General features: G+C 44.0%; 1 protein-coding gene across 1 annotated transcript; it reads right to left on the bottom strand.

Annotated features, from left to right (window-relative positions):
• Positions 1–1,866: 1,866 nt before the first annotated feature.
• Positions 1,867–23,954, bottom strand: GPATCH11 (G-patch domain containing 11). The gene is made up of 9 exons (XM_075535811.1): positions 23,828–23,954; positions 13,955–14,026; positions 12,988–13,214; positions 10,490–10,531; positions 9,729–9,849; positions 9,312–9,402; positions 5,754–5,870; positions 4,069–4,150; positions 1,867–3,346 (listed from the first exon to the last, which is right to left on the bottom strand). The coding sequence occupies exons 2-9, from the start codon at positions 14,011–14,013 to the stop codon at positions 3,291–3,293; spliced, it is 795 nt and encodes a 264-aa protein (XP_075391926.1). The 5' UTR covers positions 14,014–14,026; positions 23,828–23,954; the 3' UTR covers positions 1,867–3,290.
• Between the last annotated feature and the right edge of the window lie 14 nt (positions 23,955–23,968).

The following is a 23,968-nucleotide window of genomic DNA, read 5'->3' as shown; positions in this document are numbered from 1 at the left end:
GCTCATCTGACAAGGCACAGGATGGGTCTCCAAAACCAAGAACCAGCCAGCCCAAAATGTCAATATGCCAAGGTTGAGCAGCTCGGGTTTAGGATTCTCAGTCGGGGGTTGGACGTCCCGGAAGTCCACAGAAACCCTTCGCCAGTCGATGGTTTCAAGGCGTCGATTAAAAATAAATGAAACCAACCCATTTGCCGTCGAGTTGGTTCCAACTCGTGGTGGCCTCTGCGTTGCAGAGTCGAATTGCCCTCCGCAGGGTTCTTCTGGCTGGGGGCTGCTGGAAACAGCCGGCCAGGCCTTTCTGAGAGGCCTCTGTGCAGGTTCCGATTGCAGCCTTTCAGGGGCTAGCCAAGCAAAAGCTAGTAGCGTTTGCTCCGCCCAGGCACTAAAATAACATGCAGCTTTTTATAAAGACTGTTAAGATTTCAGAGCTAGATGAGACCTTAGAGAAGAGTAAATATAAAGTGTATAATGTTCTTAACAGATCCTTGTTTGAGCCTCTGACAAACCATTAAAGGGGACTTCAGAAAGTTCAAGGGCATTTCCATTCCTTTTACTTCTATTTCCCCATGAACTTTTGGAAATCTCACATACTCTCGGAACATGGCTCTCATCTTCTACTCGGCATTTCCTCTGCATCCCGAATCACTGTTCCTTTTAGGCAATTTCCCTAATTATGATATCCTAGGAAGCAGGGATAGATTCTCTTGTTTCTGCATCTCCCAAGTTATCAAACAAAATGCCCTACCCAGAACAGGGACTGACAGTTTGAATTAGTCGGCAATAAAAAGAAGTGTTAAGAAGGTGCTACCCTTCATTTTGTAAAAGTTGCTTAATAATAAACAACAGCGCGCCTTTTCCAATTTCTACTAATGTTTGCCAAATAACTCTTGACACAAATGTGTGTAAGGTACTATGATTTGGTACATTAAAATGTATATCCTGCTTCTCAGTGGCAAGCTAAATTAACGAAGTGTTAAAATGAACTGTTTTAAAGTTCAGATTTTCATAACCCACTACACTATTGAATTTTTTGTACCTTAATTCTTATTTCTAGCCCCCTTTTAAGATAAATTGTAACTGCTATTCAGTTCCTAATAAATGTCAAGTGATACTTGGTGAAAATTTCAAGTTCATGTAAAAATAAAAGTTTCAGATTTCACGCAGATTACAGCAAAATTCTTTCCAGCCATTCGGCTCCTCTCAGTGTCATTATTTTCGAGTTAGGAAGTCCTGCCGGGCTAGAAGAGTCTGCACGTGTAACTGTGAATGGCCAAGCATGGAGGGACAATCTGCCACATTCTAAGGCCAACCTGGTGCAGTCAGAGCTCGTCAAACGAGGACCAGGACCTTGGTGGAGTCATGGGTTCCATCCACGTAATTCTTATATTATCAGCACAATTCTTCAGGAACTGGTCTGAAATAGTCTAGACCAGGGCTCCTCAAACTTTTTAAATAGGGGCCAGTTCACTGTCTCTCAGACCGGTGGAGGGCCGGACTATAGTTAAAAAACTATGAACAAATTCCTATATACACTGCACATATTTTATTTTGAAGTTGAAAAAAACACAGGGCAAAAACACCCGGCGGGCCAGATAAATGTCCTCGGCGGGCCGCATGTGGCCCGCGGGGGCCGTAGTTTGAGGACCCCTGGTCTAGACCCTTGGGCAGGTGGCTTGTCTCAAGTTGTTGAGAAAAGGGAGCCGGTTCCCATGGAACTCTGCTCCATGTAAAACAATCCGCGTGGCTTCGGGACCGACTGAATGTAGGAGTTAGCTGAAATGATAGGAAAAGGACTATTGTAATTAAAGAAAAAGATATTTTGTTTTAGCCACTGATAAAAGTTTTATTTTTAAAAATACATGTTGAAATTTTGATACTTGCGATGTAAATATCAAGCAATATGTCTAATCATATAAACAATAATTTTTCGTATCTTTAGCCATAAAAGTAAGGACTCATTTTCTGACAGTTGGTGGTTCTCAATCTCTGCTTCATCTCAGGACCACAGGTAGTGAGGCCCAAGCTGGTCATCTACATCTTGTTGAGAGCAAGTGAATTAGGTTAGAGGCTCATCCAAGCCATACTACTTTAACCTGTTCAAGTGAAGACGCCCTTGGGCTGTTCCTCCGTGTACTGTTCCTAATAAAAAGGAAGCGGGAAGGGTTCTCTGGCTCAGAGCTACGGAAAGGTGAGTTGTATATTGCACAGGTGGGGTCAAAGCTGGTTGTGCAACTCTCTCCAAGAAGGATGGGGCACTACATTTAACCTATAGCACTAGTAGGCACACTGAGGAGCTTTGGCTCTGCTGCTGCTCCCTCCAACCTGGGAGAAGTGCCAGAGAGCCCAGCTGCAAAGCAAGACCACCTTATTCTCTAGTTCAGCTAAAACACCTGATACATGGATTTCCCTCGACTCGAGTGCCTTATAACTCAATTTGTTCCATGTAAAGTGAGGAAGAAGACCACCGACTGGTGTCCTTAGACCAGATCTCAGTAAGTCATCTATTGTGATTGGCCATGTTGATACTTGTTCTAAAAGAGCATCCCAAGATTTTCCTCAAGTGAATGGTACTGTGGGCTATGCACTCGGCAGCTAATCACAAGGTGGGCAGTTCAAACCCACCAGCCACTCCTCAGGAGGGAGAGATGGAGGTCTGCTCCCATACAGTCTGAGAAACCCTACATAGGCTCACTTTGAGTTGGAATCAATTCAATGGCAATGAGTTTATAAGGTTAAATTACGAAAATGAATGAAACCTTTTATGAAAGGCCCTCTTTTTTTTTCCAGGTATGCCAGTCTTTATTTTATTTATTGATTGAGTTTTATCATTAGGGGTTCCTACAACTCTAATCATAATCCATACATTGATTGTGTCAAGTACATTTGTATATAAGTTGTCATCATCATTTCTCAAAACTGGTATCAACTCCTCATTTTTTCCCCTCTCCCCCTGAACCCTTGGTAATTTATAAATTATTATTATTTTGTCATATCTTACATCATTCAACATCTCCCCTCACCCACTTCTCTGCTGTCCGTCCCACAGGGAGGAGGTTACATGTAGACCTTGTAATCGGTTCCCACTTTCTCCCTCACCTTCCCTCCACCCTCCCGATATCACCACTCCCACTGGTCCTGAGGGGTTCACCTGTCCTGGATTCCCTGTTTCCAGTTCCTATCTGTGTAAAGGTCCTCTTTCCATACTGGCATAAAAACCTGGGAATTCTAATGCTATTTACTTGAGAAAACATGAACATTTTTTAGGCTCCACTTTATTAGGAATATTTTTAGTCGTGATCTGCAGAAGTTGGTCCAGGGCAATTTGAAGATAGGTCTTCTTTATCTGCAATGTACGTGAGGAAAACAAAAGATTAATAAAATTTTTATAATAAACTATTCTTAGAAAATTGTTTTCAGTGTAACATTGTATCACTGATTTCCTGTTTGCTACTTATTAAACCAGGAGAAGATAAAAAGCAACAATAACCACAACATCCACACTATACACAGTCCACAGTCCTTAAAGACAAGGCAGCCTGGGTAGATGTATGAACAGGGGAAGCACGTGACCCCATAAGATATTTGGCAAGTTTAAACTACTCCCTCTCCACACAATTAAAATGTAAACCATTTCCCCCATATAATTCAAAACACAAGCCAAAATGGGTTATATTTTCATTGTTAAAGTTAGGGGGCAATATTCTATCCAATTATATAAAAATTATTCTTAACTCAATGCATTTTTTCAACCATCTGTTGCTGAAGAGCTTTTAAACAAAAACAAAAAGCATGAAAAAAATTCATGTGGAGATATTCTACAACTGTTTCTTTTGATGTAGAAGACAAGATGTCTCTTCTGTACACTTGGTTTCTGGAAAGTTAGAAGCAGCCTTAAGAAAGTTTCAATGGTTTCTAAGACTGCTATTCTTTGAGACATTTGTTCCTCCCAAACTGCTGCCTACATACAGGGAGACAGGTCCATTTCCTATTGGAAAATGTCAATTTTCTAAAAATTCAAAACTAGCCATCAAAAATATCTGAAAAAAATCTGAAGTATCTTCTTACCTTCATAGGCTGTCCCACACCAAATACAATACAGATGTTCTTCTCTTAAATAACTCGTTAATATTTGTAACTTTTCCAGTACCTAGATAGAAGACACAAACACATGAAAAGTTTATGGTGACAAGAACCATGGCTTTTTGAAGTCTTTAAAGCATGCTGAACTAAGCCAAGGCCATATATATATATATATATATATATGTAATTTTGGCCTATAAAGTAGTTTAATAAATATATTAAGGCTTAAGGTAACCATTGTTTTATCCAGAGGAGGGTAGTTTACATCCAAACCTACTAGTTTACACCTGAATCTTTAAAAACAAAACACTTACCGTGTTACCATGAAGATAACAAAACATGGGCTTGCCCAGGTTTTTTCACTCGCTATATCTGCTTTCCATCTACTTATATCTGGTGGACAAAGAAGGGTCTCAATTTTCCAATAGACTGAGGGGAAAGAACAGTTGAATGGTCTGATCTGACTGAAATGTTTACCTTTTTAGCAAAAAGCCTTCACTGGTTCGCTTGGACAGTTAGTAATGCAGCTTGCAAACACGTACAGCTGAACAAGGAGCTGGAAGCTCCTTGAAATCGTAAGAATCGCTGTAAAAGGTCCCGAGGAAAGGGACACAGTGACATGTTACTTTTCAGACGTCCCAACCTTGGGGCAACAAGGAGCCGCCGACTAGTTGTAAGGAAGTTATCCGGCACAAGAACCCCCTAGTCCAGCACCCACTAAGGCAGGTTGTGGAGCCGCTCTCATCGATGTAGCAGATGACTCCTAGCGAGAGCTGGTCTCAGACACGCAGGGCCAAGCACCCAGGCCTGCAGAGGCAGGAACTCCAGCATCAGACAGACTGCCCACAGGTGCTGCTGGAGCAGGCCTGCTCGCTTATTAACCTGAAGGCCACAGTTTTCTGTCGCTCTCTCAATCAGTTATTGGAGACAGTCATACACCACAACAATGCGTCCCATTTCCTAGCCACCCTGAGCCTTCCTCGGGTCTGCCAGAGGCAACAGTTGTATGGCTGGCTCCATGTAACCAGTGGCCGGTAATGGCTCTCCTGCTTCAAGGAATCCACCTCTCCCAAGTGGGCATCAGGGTGTCCACTGCTTTTTCGGTCAAGTTCTTATCAAAGGTCTCCAAGTTAAGAGGAGCAAATGCTTTTCAAATTATAAATGCTTTCTACAAAGTTTTAGATACCAGGAACTAGGAACGTCTATTCCTTTCTTCATAATCACGATTTTCTGTAGATTTGTTAATTTGTATTGTATTGCCTCTTTTGATTGCTTGAAATTAGACTCTCTAGAAGTTTAACAGGTATAAGTTAAAATAACTGAAACTTTCAAGTAACTCATTATTTAAATCTAAGTCGAAATGAGAGAGCTAACTGAAGGTAAAGGTAAAAAACTATGTGAGTTTTGATTTGGGTCTTATAAAATAAGCCACAAATCAGGGGTCCCAGGGGTGATTCCCCCTCCGAGGAGATTTGGCAATGTCGGGAAACCTTTGTGGTTGTCAAGAGTGGGTGGAGGTGCCACTGGTACCTAATGGGTAGAGGCCAGGATGCTACGAAGTGGTCAACAATGCACAGGACAGACCTTCACCAAAAAATGATCTGGCCCCAAATGTCTGTAGTGCCTAGACTGAAAACACTGGTTATACTGGAATGGTTGCCAAAACATACGCCTAAATCTGCGCTGTTATATTCATCTTCATCTTGCTCTGTTTCTTCTTCTTCCTCTTCCTCACACTCCTCTCCAGGCTTCAACCAGTACCATGCTTCCCTGGGAACCTGAATATTCTGAAAACACAGAATTGGTCTCCGTTAAACACAGCCAAGCACGGTTGACAAGACAGGTTCATTCTGACATGTAGCACTGTAGGTTAAGTGTTGGGTTATAACCCGTAAGGTCAGGGGCTCAAACCTAAAATATAGTCAATTGATATGGCTCTTCTAGCCATCATTCCTTATGTGATGTAACTCTGGGCTATACGCCTGTGGCTCTCATCCCACTGTGGAGGGAGTTCGCAGTCACAGGACTAAGGTGAGGCTAAGTCCTGACTTTCGTGAGTTGCTGTTAGGTACCATCACGTGGGTTCTGCTCATAGCGACTCCACCTGTAAATGAACAAAACAGTTTGCTCCTGTGCCATCTTAATGCCTGATCTTACGTTTGGCTCCAGTGTTGCAGCCACTTTGTCAATTCATTTTGTCAAGGGTCTTCCTCTTTTTCTGCCCCACAACTTTACCAAGGATGCTGTCCTTTTCCAGGGACTGGTCTCTCCTGATAACATGTCTAAATCATGGGAAATGTAGGAGTTCTGGTTGAACTTCATTCAAGGCAGGTTTTTTGGTTCTTTTGACAGTTCATGGTAAATTCAGTATCATAGCCCAACAAAAATGTTTTTTTCTTCGTGTTTTATTCTTGGGGTTACTTGGGGTGCTGATTCAGAAAATTGCATTGCATAGACTCTATTCGCTCTAGTTTGTTAGATATGGTGCTCCTCTATATTTTCAGCTATTACAGTAATTTATTAATTTGTGGTCCTAGTTTTAAATATGAGAAGAATTCAGACCCATAAATTACAAAATAAAAACGGTAAAAATAGTTGGAAAGAATTAGGCATTAAGGGACTTCCAAGAGAAGCTATCTATGGACTCATGGTGGCTAGTTGGTTACTCATTGAGTTGCCAATCATAAGTTCAGTGGTTCAAACCCACCAGTCACTGTGTAGCCTTTACAAGATTTAAACTCTGAAAACCCAAAGCGGCCATTCTTCTCTGCCCTATAGGGTTCCTATGAGTAAGAACCAATTAGACGGCAGCAGGTTTTTCCTCTTGGTACAGGAGGTTGTGCGATATAGAGAGACTCCAAATCAGATCCTCTGACGCCTGACCACAGCTTGAGAAGACTGGAAGATAAAAACTGAAAAAGCACTTATATGGACGGTGTTTTCTTTCTCAAATTATGCCGTTAACACTTCAGAAAGCATTTTAATATATAGAAATTAATGGATAATTCATGCTAAATATTTCAGTGGTGAGGTTGACTCTAAGCATTTGAAAGAAAAATTCTAACTTTTCTTTTAAGAGCTTCTTTTTTTTTTAACATGTCTTTTAAGAGCTTCTGTGTACAGGTGGAGAGAAGTTGTTCCATCTTATAAAAAGATATCTCATAAAATTGTAATTTTAATGTAGGAGTTTGAACTCTGACAGACCCATTTTGGGTTTTAGAACCTTTGAATCTCTATTTATTGTACCAAACCCATTAACAGTCCGTCGATGATGACTCACAGCGGCCCCGTAGGAGGGACTGGACCTTCTGTGGGTTTCTGAGGCTGCAAATCTTTTCAGGGAGCAGAGTCTCGTCTTCCTCTTGCAGAGTCACGCGTGGGTTCAAATAGCTGGCCTTGAGGTTAGAAGCCAACCCATAACCCACTGCGCCACCAGGGCCCCATATCTATTGTACAATAACTCTTCTTTCTGGCCCCTTGAAATCAAAAGGGAACTGCCTGCTATTCAATTCCTAATACGGGTGAAGTGATACTTGGGGAACTCCAAATACATGTTTGGATCAAAGAACACCATGTGAAGTATTTCTTGACCTAAATATGTAGCCCAACACAAACTACTTTAAATATAACCAGTGTGCACGTCCTCTCTCTCAGGCTAGCTAGCTACCTGAGTTTTTCTGGGCAAGCAGAGTGAAGAGTGGGATATGGCATATAGTCTCAAATAAGAGCTGATAGGGGAAACTGGTACCAGTTCTGGAATCAGCAAGGCAAAGGTACATACAATTGTCTAACATTCAAGAGACCAAAACGTGAGTTGGCTGGTGTATTCTTTACCAGCACCAGAATTCAAATGTATTGATGCTTCTTCAGTCTTCCTTAATCAGTGTCCAACTTTAATATGCATATGACACAGCTGAAAAATACCATGGCGTGAGTGAAGTGCATCTTAGTCTTCACAGTGACATCCTGGCTCTTCAACACTTTAGAGAGGTCTTGTGCAGCAGATGTGCCCAAGCAATACACTGTTTGATTTCTTGACTGCTGCATCCTTGAGCTCAGACTGTGGATTGAAGCAAGGTAAAATCCTTGACCTCAATCTTTTTCTCCATTCACCATGATGTTATCTATTGGTCCAGTTGTGTGGATTTTGGTTTTCTTTACACTGAGTTGCAATCCCTACTGAAGGCTGGAGTACTCTGATCTTCATCAGCAAGTGCCTCAAGTGCTCCTCGATCTTAGGAAGCTCGTTTCTGTCAGCTGCATATCACGGGTTGTTAATAAGCCTTCCTCCAACCTTGATGACACGCTCTTTCACCTCCTCATATGATTTGCTCAGATACAGATGGAATAACATGGCGGGAAGATGTAACCCTGGAACACCACTTTCCTGCATTCCCTTGTTCTGGAGCTCCTCTTCTCAATGCTAAACACAGTCTTTGCACAGGCAATAAAACACAAGCAAGCACTTCTCTGGTCTCTTTGCTTTCAGTCAAGATCTACCTGATGTCAGTAAGGAGATTCCTTGTTCCCTGTTAAATCTGGTTTGAATTTCCGGCAGTTTCCTGTCAATGTACTACAGTAATCCTTGTTCGACAATCGTCAGCACGTTTTTACTTGCATATGCTATAAGTGATATCATTCACACTCAGTTGGTCACCTTTCTTTGAAATCAGTTTCCACGATGGATCTCTCCCGGTCATTTGGCCTAGTAGCTGCCTGCCAGATTGCTAGCAGAGGCGAGTGAGTGCTTCCAGGGCGTCATCAGCTTGTTGGAACACTTCAGTTGGCATTCCATCAATCCCTAGGCTTTGTTTCCTGCTAACGCCTTCAGTGCCGCTTGGACTTCTTCCTTCAGTACAACTGTTTGTAGATCACATCTCCTTTTCGAGTACCTTCCAATACTATATCTGACCTTGTTTTGTAGTTATTCATAAGACTTTAGTATATCAGACAATGTACCACTGCTATTTATAAGGTTTACAGTGGATAACTGCCCCGAAGTGGACAGCCAATTCCTTCTTCAAAGTCTATTCTTAGTCTAGAAGCGCTGCTGAAATCTGTTCAGCTTGGTTGACTCTCCTGGTATTTGAAATACTGATGACGTAGCTTCAGCGTCACAGCAACATGTGAGCCACGACAGAATGACAAACTGGCAGACAAATGGCTGACGGGAAATCATACAGGGTGCTAAAACGATTTGCCAAAGTGAAAGTGGATAAAAGGCTTACCTTCTGGGTATCCAACTGCTGACAGGCCCGCTGGCTTCTTCTAAGGTCTCCCTCTAACTTCATTTCATCTTGCTTAGTTTTAAGTCGCATTCTAATTAAAAGGGGGGAAAGGTGTACACATACCATCGACAGGAGCTCTTTAGTCATCTTATCGACCTACGAAGAGTCAATAAGAAATCGGGAGACCCTCAGTGATAAGGACTGACACAGTGGGTAGAGCAACGAGCTCAAACCTAACAATCGTTGTGAGGAAGGTGCAGGACTTGGCAGTATGCTTTGTTCTGTTGCACGCCGAGTTGCTACGGGCCAGAACCTACTTGCTGGCACCTAATCACCACCACCACCACCACCTGTGTACCAGCAATGTGCCCCAAGAAGGAAGAGATGAAAGGAGGCAGCTCAGAGACAAACATTTACCGAAACTGTTCTGCAGCTCTTTCTTGGTCTTGGTTTCTCATGTGAACCTTTCTTTTGTACCTTTCTAAGTTTTCCTCTGCTTTCCGCTTTAGTAATGCTTCATGGCCAAGGCCACTTTTCCCTGTTCAAATCGGAAACTGATGAGAATCTTACTGATGTTATACCTCAACTTACAACTAAGTTAGTTACAAATGAAACGCAATTCTCCTCTACATAAAATCATTCAAAACTATTCGACAGTGATAAGAGAAAATACTCAGATTAAAACCAAAAGTCACATAGTTTTTACAAAGATCATTAACCTCATCTAATATGATAGTAATACTATACAAATTGGACATTTAATTGATTTTTCATCAGGAAAACAGCAACAACCATGACACTTTTATGTAAATATGTACAAACAAAGCATTTTCTCTCGTGAATTCATCCAATTATTAAAAAAAACCTATTAATGCATTTGTTTCATATTTCAATGGACAAAACATTGTGCTTTAAGTGGATAGGAAGATTGCCCATTTTTTAATTATTTAAATTTTATTTTACAACCACTAAAGTTTTTAGAAATTTATCCAAGAAACTTTTACTGAGGGCTTTCTATGATAACAGCTATAACCTTAGCATCATTAAAAAAAGTTTATATTAAGCAAATATAAAGGGGAAAGCTTAGCAAGAGTTACTGCTGATATTAAAATATAAAACTTGCCCAATGTTTACAACCAAAGTTAAAGGTAACATAGTGCACAAAAAGAATTGCATACCTGTTTTGATGTGGAGTGGAATAGGTTCAACAATACCATCTCCTAAAAAGGGGAAAACACACAACTCTTTCAATTTTTTAAAAGTTTTGAATAGTGTGACATGCGAATTATACAGAAGACTTTTAACATTAAAAAACAAGAGAGAAAACAGAAACTAGAAATTCCTCTTTCAAACTATCACGTAATTCTACATTTTCTACAAATCCCCTCTTCAGGTTGTTTTTTTTTTTTAAAGAACATTTATTATGTCTTAAACAGAATAAGGACAAGACAAAGACATTATCCAGATGAGTGAGATCATTAGCACGAGGTCTTGATGTCCAAGGGTTTGCTGATAAACAGAGCTTTAAGAGGAACATGGGAGGTCAGAGAAACTGTCATAAATACATGGTTAGAGGCACATAAACACATCCTAGTTACACACAGGATTATCTTAGTGGGAACAGGGCCATAACAGGGTTATTAGTTACAAGAAGAATTTACAAGACTGAGACCGGAACCACACAAAGGCAGTCAGGGATTGAGTCACACCCAGGCACGCCCCACGGGATATGGCCTTGGGCTGGTGAGGGCTGGGGGCAAGACTGTTCACATTCTTGGTCAATGGTCAGAGGGAATTCAGCGGAGGCGTGTTAAAGTATGGGCTCTGCAAATGGATTTGGGTGTTCACTGTCATCCATGGCCTTCTGCAAATGACACTGCCTCCAGATTTTAAAACGAAGCTGAGGAAAATGGAAAACTCTATCGATAATCAGTTACCTCTCTTGCCTTCTTTTGAACCCTTAATTTTCTTATTTTTAGTCTCCTTGCCACAACCACAGCCACTTTACTTTTGCTTGGGGGTGTTTACTTCCATGGGTCACCAGTTGTGGGACTACTCCAGAAAAGTGGTCCTTCCCTAGATATCCCAAAATGTCAATGTGACTGAAAATAGCTGCTATCTTTTCATTCTATTTTTCTGTGAACATTTCCTCCCACCCTTTAAGATTCCCTTAGTTGCCCACAAATATAGGTCGTTGGTATATTCCACCTATTAGCCTTTTAAAAAAGTTTTATTGAGATATAATTAACAAATAATGCAATCAAACAATTCAATCACATTAGTAAACAAAGGGTTGTACATGCATCACCACAATCAACTTTGGAATATTTTCTTCCTTCTTGTACCCTTGGTGTTGACTCCCCATCACCCCCCACCTCCTCCCTTCTGTTGCCTTCTAAATGCTTTGCTGCCGTTGTTACTAGCTGCCACTGAGTCAGTGCTCACTAACAGTGACACTAGATATAAGAGAAGACAATGCTGCCAGTCTTGGGCATCCTTACTCACTATGTCACCTGAATGAGTGGCTTTGTTGTTGCTAGCTGCTGTCCAGTAGATTCTGGCCATAGCAACCCTGTGTGTGCACAGTGAAAGGATTCAGTGGGATTTTCAAGGCTGTAATCTTTCACCTTGGCTGCACTGTGGTTAATGTGATTGGCTGCTAACTGCAAGGTCAGTGGCTTGAACCCACCACCGGCTCCAAAGGAAAAATGTGGCAGTTGCCCCAGGAAATATTCACCACCTTGGAAGTCTTAGGGGGAAGTTCTACTCTTTCTTTAGGTTCCTGTGAGTTGAAATTGCCTTGAGACCAGTGAGTGTGGTTTTGTATATTTTGAAAGTGGATTGCTAGGTCTGTCTCCCAGGTGCCTCGGGGTGCATTCAAACTAGCAACTGCTCAGTTAGTAGCTTCACCACTCCATCCACCAAGGACTCCTGAAGGGGGAGGCTTAAGAACGGAAAGCTTTGATGTTGTTGGTCTAAAAGGACAAAACCCCCAGGGAAAGCGAAGGCTTTCTAGGTGGAAAATAAAGTGATGAAAACAAGGACCTGAAGGAAAGAAAATGCCACTTACAGAAGCTAAAATAGGGTCTCTACATCTTAACGATCAGTTTTACTACCTAAAGAGATGAACACTAAACTTCTCCAACTGAGTGGTCACTCAAGACAGCTACTGCAAGCAGAGCAGAGTCCCACCATGATCCCTGATGTTGCTTCACTATCTCTAAGATTTTTTCAACCCATCAATTGTCACCATTTTTAGCTGCTGCGCTCAGAGCAAGCCATGTCTATTCCTGTGGTTACTGCTTCTAAGGCAGAGCCTGTCCATCTCGATGATAAACACAGTATCTAAATCAGAGGCAGGAAGGTGGCAGGACTCAAAAGGCTTGTTCTTGACAAAGCTGAAGAACAGAAGAAATTTGGATCTGTGGTACCCAGGATCCACTGCCATCGGATCAATTCTGACTCATGGCAAGCCTACAGGACAGAGTAAAACTACACTTTAGGCTTTCTGAAGGGCAGGAAGCCTCATCTTTCTCACACAGAGTAACTGGTGGGTTTGAACTGCTGACCCGGCAGTTAGCAGCTCACAGCGTAACTGACTAAGCCATTCTGGTACCCACCAATAAATCACATCTTGGTGGGCAGAACTATCTATCTACTTTCAAATGTGACTTACCACTCTTGCCAAGAGCCTGGCCACTTTTATATCCCATCTTCTGGAGCAGAGCAAACCCTTTGTTTTCACAACCTAGGGTATTCTTTAGCCCAATGTCACGTTTTTCTTTTTCTTCTTCTTTTAAACTCTTCTGCCGATTTTTCAAATTAGCTTCTTGTTGTCTTTCTTCTTTTCGACGGGCTTCTCGGATCTGTCTCAGCATTGGTAATCCTGGTCTGATATCCTCCCTGAACAATAATGGAGAAGATGATTGCACACAAGCACCTGGCATGTTCTCAGTCCTCTGCCGCTTGCTCACTTGACATGAATTGACCCTTCTCTGCTACCTCTGTGCCCACGTTTGCTCTCATTAATGACAGTAAAGACATCTGAGCAGAAATGCTGCTGTAAGTCAAGACTACTTTCTTTATGACGGCAAATAGACTACTTTGCAGGGCAAAAAAAAATGTGTCAACACGGTCAGAAAGAATGGGTATGGGATTAGGGGGAAACGAGGGGAAACTTTAAACAGAAAAAAGCGGGTCAAACTCTGCGGCCATGCCAAGGATATGAAGAACTGGGAAAAGACCACTGAGTGCGACAACATTAGGATATGATCTGTGTTCTCATAAAATATCTGTTCTAGGAGGCTTGGTGCCTGATTCCAGGAAACTAAAAATGCAGCGCTGAAGAAATGAGAAGTAGCAAGCGTAGACGAAGTCTTCTAGGAGGCTGACAATAATAAAGAGTAAAATCAAAAAGCAGCTAGAAGGGACACTAAGATGAGAGAGAAGGATGTGTTTCCTTGGGAGAAGGGGCCAAATAGGATAACACGCAGGAGAGAAATGGTACCTTCGAAAGGGAGGAAGGGGCTCTTATTTGATATTTCTATAAGACAGTGAGATTAACTCTAACTTTACACTTACAATCCTTATACGACTATATGTAAAAAATCCACACAGGACACGAGGTGGGTCTATTCACTTACTGGACATTAATAAAGGAATCAGACATGTAGTCCTCTTCTTCTGCCATGTTCAACTTCATAAGACACCGGTATCTACAAACCAAGTAGAGTAACAATTACATTCTTTCCCATGTAAACCAAAATGCACCTTTCAAGGCCATGGCCTTTCTCTAGAGTTCGACTACAAACACAAGCGTCATCTGGTCATCTTTATCTAAAGAACTCTTGAATTCAACTTCCCAAATGATTCATTACCACTCCTAGAGCCTCCTGCATCCCCTCAACTTCTACAAAGGACTGTCCCCACAAAAGAATCCTGGTAGTGCAATGGTTAAGCTGTTCACTGAAGGCTGGTTGAACTCACCAGACTCTCCGAAAGAGTCAGAGGTGGTGGTCAGCTTCCATAAAGGTCAGGGTTGGAAGCCCACAGGGGCAGTTCTACCCCGTCCGATAGTGTTGCTGTGAGCGGAAATGAATTCAATGGCAGTGGGTTTGGTCTTTTTAGAATGTCAACACTATATCCTACATCCTGGTCTATTACCAACTCGTCAGTTCTTTTTCCATAACACCATTCCCTCACTCATGGTGTTATGCAGCTGCAGACACGGCTTAAGTCCAGGTACTTCTCCCTCCCGCAACGATTCCTACGGCTTCCTAGGCGGTCTTGCTGCCTCGGCCTCTCCGCTTCCAGTCCGTCCTCTACACTTTCCGCAGAGCAGCTTTCTGAAGCACACATCAGGTCATGCTCCTTCTGTTTTCAGCCTCTTCAGTAAACTTCACAGGGTAGACCATGGCGAAGCAGTCATGCTACTATAATATGAAAGTTCTTCACAGCCTGGAACCTCCACCCCACCCCCCCAACTCTCCTTTAGCATTCAGTATTCAAGCCACCATGTTTTCTCAGTGTTCTCTGAACCTAACACAGCCCCTTCTTCCCAGGCCTAGACCGCCTTCCTCTACACAATCTTGTCCTGAGCACGCCAAGCTTTTCTCTCAAGTTCCTAAGAATTTTATGTTTTACCTGCTCATTTGGACCTCGAAGCAGGAATACTTCTTTTATGTAGAAATACTTTGGGGAAGTTTTCATTTAAAATAGTTAAAATTATATAATTATTATCCCTCAAAGGAATAAAGACCAGGCTTTTTACTTCCATAAAGAGTTACAGTCTTGGAAACTCACAGGGACAGTTCTACAGAGCCGTTGGGGTAGGAATTGACTCGGTGGAAGTGAGATAAAAGTTGCCTTGGTGTACTGGTGTGTATGGGCTAGAGTTAACTTCAAGGTCAGCAGTTTAAACCCACTAACCTCACCTGGGGAGGAAGATGAGGCTGTCTGCTCCCCTAAAGAATTTTAGTCCCAGAAACCCACAGGGACAGTTCTACTCTGTCCTATTGGGACCCTGTGAGTTTGAATCAATCCAGGGGCAGTGGGTTTGGTTTTAATGACATTAAATAATTATGAAGCTCAGGGATTCTCAAACTTCACCACATAAAAATTGCCCCCAAACCAAGGAGACGAGCCAGTCAGGGTGCAGTGTAGCAATCATGAAACATACAACTTTCCTCTAGTTCTTCTTCTTCTTTTTTTTTAAAAACATTTATTAGGGGCTCATACAACTCTTATCAAAATCCTCTCATTCTTTAATGCTTCCTCCCCTCAATTATCATGATCCCAATTCTACCTTACAAATCCGGCTAGACCAGAGGATGTACATTGGTACAGACAGCAACTGGAAACAAGGAATCCAGACAGATGATCACTTCAGGACCAGTGCTGAGAGTGACGATACCAGGAGAGGAAGGGGAATGTGAGCTAGAAAGGGGGAACCAATTAAAAGGATCTACATATAATCCCCTCCCTGGGGGACAATAGAAAAGGGGGTGAAGGGAGACGTCGGACAGTGTAAGACATGACAAGATAATAATTTATAAATTATCAAGGGCTCATGAGGGAAGGGGGCGGCACAGAAGAGGGAAAATGAGCTGATACCAAGGGTTCAAGTAGAAAGCAAATGTCTTGAGAATGATGATGGCAACAAATGCACAAATGTTCTTAACACAATGGATGGATGGATGGTGATAAGAGATGTATGAGCCCCCAATAAAATGATTAAATAAAGTTGGCCCCAAACCTTGTCAAAATGCAGCCTCTAATTCTGGACAGTAGTCTAAGATTCTGCATTTCTAACAGGGTCTCATGTGATGCCAATTCAGCAGGTCCGGTTGCTAGACACAAAAGTGTGTTTCCTGTAGTTTTGTTTTTGCTCCTGCCCAGCATCTTTTCCTTTGGGAGCCCAGCCCTCTCCTTCCTTGTGGGTCTGATGGCTTAGTTATCTACAGCTGCTATAACAGAAACACATGTGGGTGGATTCTTGCACAATTTCAGTAGCTTCAAGGCCAAATTCAACATGCTGTTTCTAGGGAAGAAACCCTGGAGGTGTAGTGGTATGTGTGTGTTGGGCTGTGACCCACAAGGTCAGCAGTTCGCAATCAGCAGATGCTTCTTGGAAGAAAGACAGGCCTTTCTACTCTGGCAGAGTTACAGTCTCGGAAACCCATAGGGCAGTACTATGAGTCAGCACAGTGACAGTGGGTTTGGTTTATCTCTGGGGGAAGGCTCTCTCGGCTCAGTGTCAGTGGGTTTGGTTTATCTCCGGGGGAAGGCTCTCTCGGCTCAGTGGCAGTGGGTTTGGTTTATCTCTGGGGGAAGGCTCTCTCGGCTCAGTGGCAGTGGGTTTGGTTTATCTCCGGGGGAAGGCTCTCTTGGCTCAGTGTCAGTGGGTTTGGTTTATCTCCGGGGGAAGGCTCTCTAGGCTCAGTGGCAGTGGGTTTGGTTTATCTCCGGGGAAAGGCTCTCTCGGCTCAGTGGAGGTGTGTCTGGTTTATCTCCAGGAGAAGGGTCTCTCGGCTCAGTGGCGGTGGGTTTGGTTTATCTCCAGGGGAAGACTCTCTCGGCTCTGGGGGAAAATCCTTTCATCATGGAGTTCCTCAGCATCAATCTTTTCACATTTCCTGCTCGCTTTCTTCTCTGTCCGTATTCTGCTTCTTTAAGACCTCAAAAGTGAGTGGCTTAAAACAACCCCTCCCATGATATGGCCTTATTGCCATACTAACGCACCCCAGATGAGATTCTATCCACACGGACAAAACCCAACAAAACCACACTCACCGCCATGGAAGCCATTCCGCCTCACAGCGACCCTACCGGACAGGGAAGACGTGCCCTGGGGTTTCAGAAGCTGTAACTCTTTACAGGAGTAGAAAGCTTTGTCTTTCTCTTGACGAGCAGCTCATGGTTTCGAACTGCTGACCCTGCGGGTGGCAGCCCATGGACTACTATGCCACCAAGTGAGGTCAGGATTGCAACCCCCATTTTTGAGGGGCAGCATTCCATCCAGAACAGTTCTGTATTCTTCCCCAGTCACCAATCAAAAAATCAGTTGCCATCAAGCCCATTCTGACTGCTGGCGACTTCGAGGGTGGGTTCGAGTCGTAGCGCCCCGCATAGGGTTTCAGTAGCTGTGATCATGCAGAAAGGGATCATCAAGATTTCTTCCAAGGCATCAATAGGGGGACCCAAACTGTCACCCGCGGGGTCAGTAGCCGAGCGCTTAACTGTCTGTGCCACTTCCTCACACCGGTGGTCAAGTATAATACACTACACCCAGCAAAGGAGCCCTGGGACCTTGATGGGTAAAGCAGTGGGCTGCTAGCTGTGAGGCCAGCAAGTTCAAATCCACCAGCTACTCTGAGGGGGAAAGCTGAGGATGTCTGCTCCCAAAGAGATTTATAATCTTGAAAATCTTAGCAATTCTACTCTGTTCTCCAGAATCAATTTGATGGCAGTTGGTTCAGTTTTTTTGGTTTTATGTCCCAGCAACAGGGAAAGCATGGTCCAAGTAAGGTACCTACACATGTATCCCTTTCCCGACGTGATATGAATACACGGAGTGTGAGAAAAACGCCCCGCTCACCAGCCTTCTGAGCGGACAGTGCGAGAAGCTGGGCTGCAAATGGCCACCCTGTCTGCAGAATGATGCTAAACAAAAGACAGGAAGCAATGGACAAAGTAAGGCCCAAAGCAATGAGTCTCCAGCCCTCGATTCCGTTTCGGATGCCTGCAGCTTTCTGTGAGGCTGTGAGGAGCATCCTTCTCTGCTATGTGGCCTAAAACGTTTCCTCTTGATTTCAGCTTATGTGAGTAGGGTTCTGTCAGCCGAAACAAAGAGTAGAACAATTATGCTGGATACAAATGTATTCCTGGATTGATTTTTAAATTTCTTAATGTTTACCTTCTTGACGAGTCCATAAGCCCCGCGGACTAGATTCCCCATCTAGCATTGTGTCACAAACATCAAGCATTTTAAAAGAGAATGTTTGGCTATACTGAGGCAAGATGGGACTTCAATGTTTTTAATAAGAGCATACCCTTTTCCCTGAGTCACCATGTCTTATTAGCTAAAATAATGATAATAATAATTAAAAATTGTGTCCTCCAAAATGTCAGCTTGGCTGCGTCATAATTTTCTGTATTCTGTAATCACCCTCCATTTTGTGATCTGTGTATTACATAATACCTCTATGACGTTACCTGGCAATGCCTCCACAGCTCTTTCCAAGATAACTAGCCACTGTCCCCAAATTGTAGTGACTCTACATAAAGCTTCGGAGGTTGGCATTTTAAAGGCAGCAGGCACACACATCTGTCTCCTGTGAAGTGGTTGTGGGTTTGAACTGCTGACTTGTGGCTAGCAGTCTAAGATTTACCTGGTAATGCCAAACTAAGGTCAAACTCGTTGCCATCGAGTTAATGACTCACAGCCAACCCCTGTGGGTTTCTGAGACTGTACCTGTCGATGGGAGTAGAAAGCCCAGTCAGTCTGTCTCCCGAGCAGCGGGTGGTTTAGAACTGCTAGTCAGGCAGATTGAAGTCCCATGAGTAACCACTGTACCGCCTGGACTTCAACTTAAGACATTATAAATAGAGAAAAGCATATAAAACAGATGTTAATGAATTGATGAGGGAGATATTCTTGCAACCGTGTGGGAACCTATAAGACGGAGCTCAGTAATTCTAGCCTCTTGGTTCTCATGTCTCTCAGCAGACCCCTTGAGTTGACCTGTTTAACCAAGAAGACATTGTGGAAGTGATGGAGTATGACTTCTGCGTCTTGATAATGGAATTCACGGATGTTTTCACTCTGTGCTCTTAGAGCCTGTACTTAGAGGGAGGCCGCTGGCCTGTAGTGAGGGCATCCACCCTTCTAGCTGGAGAAACATCTTTGTTGATGACTGGAGGACTCCTGCCAATGCTCACTCCCAGCTGTGAGCCACTTCTGGGATCCTAGTCCCACGCACGCTTTCAGATGACTTAGCCTGGGCTGTGATCTTCACTACAGCATGCACACGCGCCGCATCCCTTCCCCAATCCCAGCCTCTCCTTCCAGTCTAGCAGCAGTCACTGTTCTATTATGGCAATGGCTTTATGCCTTTCCTTTGCAGTTTTTTATTTTATGAATTAATATATTTACGCATGTACACACTTATGTTTATACCTCTATCCATAGTTTTGCTTCCTAGATATTTCCTGTTTCCCTTTCTCTTCCTCCTGCCCCACCATCACACTTGCCCTTCTTCTGTCTCTTTGGTAATTCCTCTCAGCTAAATTGCTGTTGGTCCAACACCCCCAGGATCTCTATGTCCTCTTAGTTGTTGCTTTTAATTCCCTAGTTGTTCCCCCGTCTATGACGTTGCTTTGTTTCATTAGCCATGGGTGCATCCTTAGACTTTCCAGTTTCACTTAAGCTACTTCTCTTTTCATCATATGATAAATGAAAATGGTATGAGTATGCCTGAGAGCACCATTTTGCATTCATTTACCCACTGTCTCTATACCTCAGATTCAACTTAATAATCGAACTTTTACATGTAATGGTCTAGCCCTAATCTAGTACACCACACACTTGTATCCCATTTAAGAGTGAAAAATCAGTACGGCTGCAAGAAAGGAGCCTGGCAGTGCAGTGATTACGTGCTCAGAGAAAGATGGCTCGGTCGGCTTCATGAGCAATGACAGCCTTGGACCCCGTAGAATAGAGTGGACTTGATGGCAGGAGTTGGGTTTTGCCTGGGGATACATACGGCAGTCAACTAAAAGGGAAGGGAAAAGGAAAAAAAAAGAGGACATGGGTGGGTGGGGAACAAGGCACTAACCACACATGGGGAAGGTATTGTTTATACCTCCACAGGAAAGAGAGAGAGGGACCAGACCTCAACCTGGTACACCAAGCCTTGAAGGCAACATACCAGCATGAAGCAGCGAACTAAAAGAGAGGTCTGCGGCTGGTCCCAATCCCAGCTATGTGGACCCCCTCCCCAGAAGAACACACCACAGAGAACACCACTGAAGATACAGTTCGGGAAGAGGGGCGGGGCTGATCCGAACACACACACACACACACACACACACACACACACAGAGAGAGAGAGAGAGAGAGAGAGAAACTAACCCTGGCCCACCAAGTCCCAAAGATGTTATTCCTGCTTGGAAAAGCCAACACATAGAGAGAGCCATAGGGCCAACTCCACCACGAGACACGACACTCCTTCACTGACCCACAGTGCTACCGGGGACAACACAGGAGACACAGTGATGGAACTGCCCAGCCTGACCCTCCCACATAGGGTCGAAACAGGAAGGGAGCACAACAGAGCAGCAAGGGGTGCAAAGCAATGCAGTCCTCGAGGAATCCCCCAAATAGACTTTGGGGCAGGCTTTGCCACTTCAGCTGACTCGATCAGAACACAACAGACCTGGAACACGTTCTAGGCTCTCCCCTGCCACTACCATGTCTATTTATATAAGACAGGAAGGATAAGCAATCCCAAGGAGAAAACAATGGAACCGATGGTTCCGGGAGGACGGGGGAAGACTAGAAGGTGGGAGAAAGGAAGGGGGCAGTCAACAAACCCAGGAACAAGGGAAAAACAAGTGATAGGAAGGAGGGTGTAGAGTGCCTGGTGGGGTTTGATCAAGTGCAATGTCGCTGAGAGGAATTATTGAGAGCTGAATGAAGGTCAAACATGTTAGTGGGACCGGAGGAAAGTAAAAGGAAATAGAGGAAAGAACTAGGAGGCAAAGGACAATTACAGAGACATAAATACAGGCATGTACATATATAAATATATTTATATATAATGATAGGGATATAGGTCTATGTACATATATTCATAGGTAAAGTATTAAGGTAGCCGACGGACATTGGGCCTCTACTCAAGTACTCCCTCAATGTAAGAACACTTTGTTCTAATAAACTGTCTTTCTGTTATGCTCACCTTCCTGACACGATCGCTGAAACAAAATGGGTGTATGCGCAAATGTGGTGAAGAAAGCTGATGGTGTCCAGCTACTAAAAGATATAGCATCTGGGTCTTAAAGGCTTGAAGATAAACAAGGGCCATCTAGCTAGGAAGCAACAAAGCCCACATGGAAGAAGCATACCAGCTGTGTGATCACAAGGTGTCCACAGGATCAGGTATCAGGCACCAGAAGACCCCAGACAATCATATTGATGCGAACAAGGGGGATCTGAGTAGCAACCCAAAGCCCATCTGTAGACAACTGGACATTCTCTCACAAAGGGTCACAAGGAAGGGATGAGCTAGCCAGGGTGCAGTATAGCACCAATGAAACATACAGCATTCCTCTAGTTCTTTAATGCTCCCCTGCCACCACCACCACCACCACCCCACTATCGTGAGCCCAGATCTATCTTACAAATCTGGGTAGACCAGAGCACGTACACTGGTACAGATAAGATCTCCGGAACCACAGAACCCAGCACAGGTAAACCCTTCAGGAACATTATGGGAGTGGCCATGCCATTAAGGTAGGAGGAATGTAGGGGGAGAAAGAGGGAACTGATTGCAATGATAGATGTGCACCACCCCGCTGCAGCTCGTGACAAACAACAAAATGAGCTGATACCAAGGGCTCAAGTAGAAAAAAATGTTTCAAAAAGAATGATGGCAACATATGTACAAATGTCCTTGAAACAATGAATGTATGGATTGTTAAAAGAGCTGTTAGAGCCCCCAATAAAATGATTTTTAAAAAAAGAGAGTTGTACAATTATCACAATCAATTTTAGAACACGCCCCCATGGTTAAATCACGTTTTAAATGAATTGTGTAATCATCATCAGTTTCATCCCTCCTCCCACATACACTGTTTTCTCCCTCACCCCCCTCCCCTACCTCCCCTATCTTCCCTTCCATGAGTACTCATCCCTATGCCTCTGTTCCACCTGTGCATTGCTACTAGGAAACCCAACAGAAACAGTAAAAACAAAAACAAAAAATAAAGTGAAGATAGAATACACAGATAAAAATACAGTTAGAGGGTAAGAAAGAAAAGACCACTGCGAATACTTAAGAGGACAGGGAAGAAATTTTGTCATGGAACAAGCAAGAAATATTCACACCTAGAAGAATCTTGTGGGAATCTGCCGGCGGCTTAATCAGGCTAGGTCCTCTGCAGCTGGGTTTGGGCTCCCACTGTCCTCTGTAGCCTTCTACAAATTGGGTGTTCGCAATTTCAGTTCTGATATTTTTCCCTTTGTCATATTTGGATTTTGTTATTGTTTTTGGATCCCACAGCTGGTGTGCTTCTTCTATGTGGACTTGGTTGACTCCTCGCTTAGATGGCTGCTTGTGTGAATACAAGCATTTAAGACCCCGGAAACCATTTAAATGGATACCTGAGCACCATCTGCTCTCTTCACCACACTGTGGTGTAGCACCTTATCTTCAGTGATCACTTCATGAGTATTGAGCAGGGTCAATGTTATCAGAACTAACTGTTCTTGGATTGGAACTAGAGTTCAGGAGGGGCTCATATTCCATCTGCTTGTACCTAGGATATGCATGACTACGGTATGAAGAGCCTAATGCAAGTACAGCTTCACCAGGAGCTGCAGCCCATGAGTTGTGCTCCACACAGCTGGATCTCCCAATGGATGGAGCTGTGGAACCTAAGCCTGGAGGTTGGTACCAGAGGGAAACTTCCTGGAACAGTTCTTCCAAGTTCAGCCCCCTACCCAACAGCTCCAAACCTGTCATGTTGCTGCGAGGGAGGGATCAAGATATATGGTGATTCTGGGTCCCTTTTCATTGGGCACCCACCACTCCCTCCAAGGTCCCAATGACACCACTTCCACAAGTCTGGGGCAGCCACGCTCTGCTTCCTCTGCTGAGTACCCCAGACCTGGATGGGGGTTCGGGTTTTCAGAGCTTCAATGTAATCGGTACACTATACTATGGCATCATCCAATGCCATCAAGCCTAAGGAGATACTTCACACGGCTAAACCACGCCATGATGGGGATGGCTTGGACCACTCTGGTGCATTCTGACGACAGAGCTAACAGGCTTGCTGATGATTGTAGGTGGGTGTCAAAGAGCTACGCTAAGGATTAGTCTACTATTCTTGGCCAGAATACCTGAAAGAATGGTATTCCACAATTTTGAGAGTGGGAAGATGGCATGAACGGGGTTTTTGCTTTGGACAGGAAGGTAGCAACAGTAATGCTGTCTTAGACATATGCCGTTTGCGAATCCCTTCACGTGGAGAAATGCCTAAGTGGAGGGGACTTTGCCTAATTCGTCGAGAGCCGCAAGGAGACAAGAAACGCCCCGTTCCCAAGTACGCCCGGACGGGGACCGCGGATACCTTCCTCTCCGCTCGTTCCCTGGCTGCGTTTCCCATCGACCCGACCGCCCTCGGGTGGGAGTGTAGGCGAGGGTGTGGCGGCCCGGTTACAAGCGACGCACACCCGGCTTTCACCATCCTCTAAAGACTTTAGCTCCCCCCTTCCCCTCCCCCCGCCACCTTACCTGACAGCTCGACCACCAGGCCCGCCGGCGTGAAGCGCGCACTGCGCATGCGCGCACCGCCAGGGCCCTGGACCGCGCGGTTTCCGGGCGCTGAAGTTGCGCAGGCGGGGCTAGGAAGACGGGGGTAGTGCGCCTGCGCAG

The sequence above is a fragment of the Tenrec ecaudatus genome, chromosome 17 (genome assembly GCF_050624435.1).
Source record: "Tenrec ecaudatus isolate mTenEca1 chromosome 17, mTenEca1.hap1, whole genome shotgun sequence".
Classification (NCBI taxonomy): Eukaryota; Metazoa; Chordata; class Mammalia; order Afrosoricida; family Tenrecidae; genus Tenrec; species Tenrec ecaudatus.
Note: the sequence above shows the minus strand (reverse complement) of the source record. Positions and strands in the feature narration are given on the sequence as shown.

Bases quoted from the DNA above. Each gene is read 5' to 3' on its own strand.
- GPATCH11 (XM_075535811.1), bottom strand. From the start codon at position 14,013: ATGAAGTTGAACATGGCAGAAGAAGAGGACTACATGTCTGATTCCTTT. The intron at 13,215-13,954 runs GTAAGTGAATAG...ATTATTGTTCAG, and splicing joins GATTCCTTTATTAATGTCCA to GGAGGATATCAGACCAGGAT. The intron at 10,532-12,987 runs GTAAGTCACATT...TCCCCTTTTTAG, and splicing joins CCAGGCTCTTGGCAAGAGTG to GAGATGGTATTGTTGAACCT.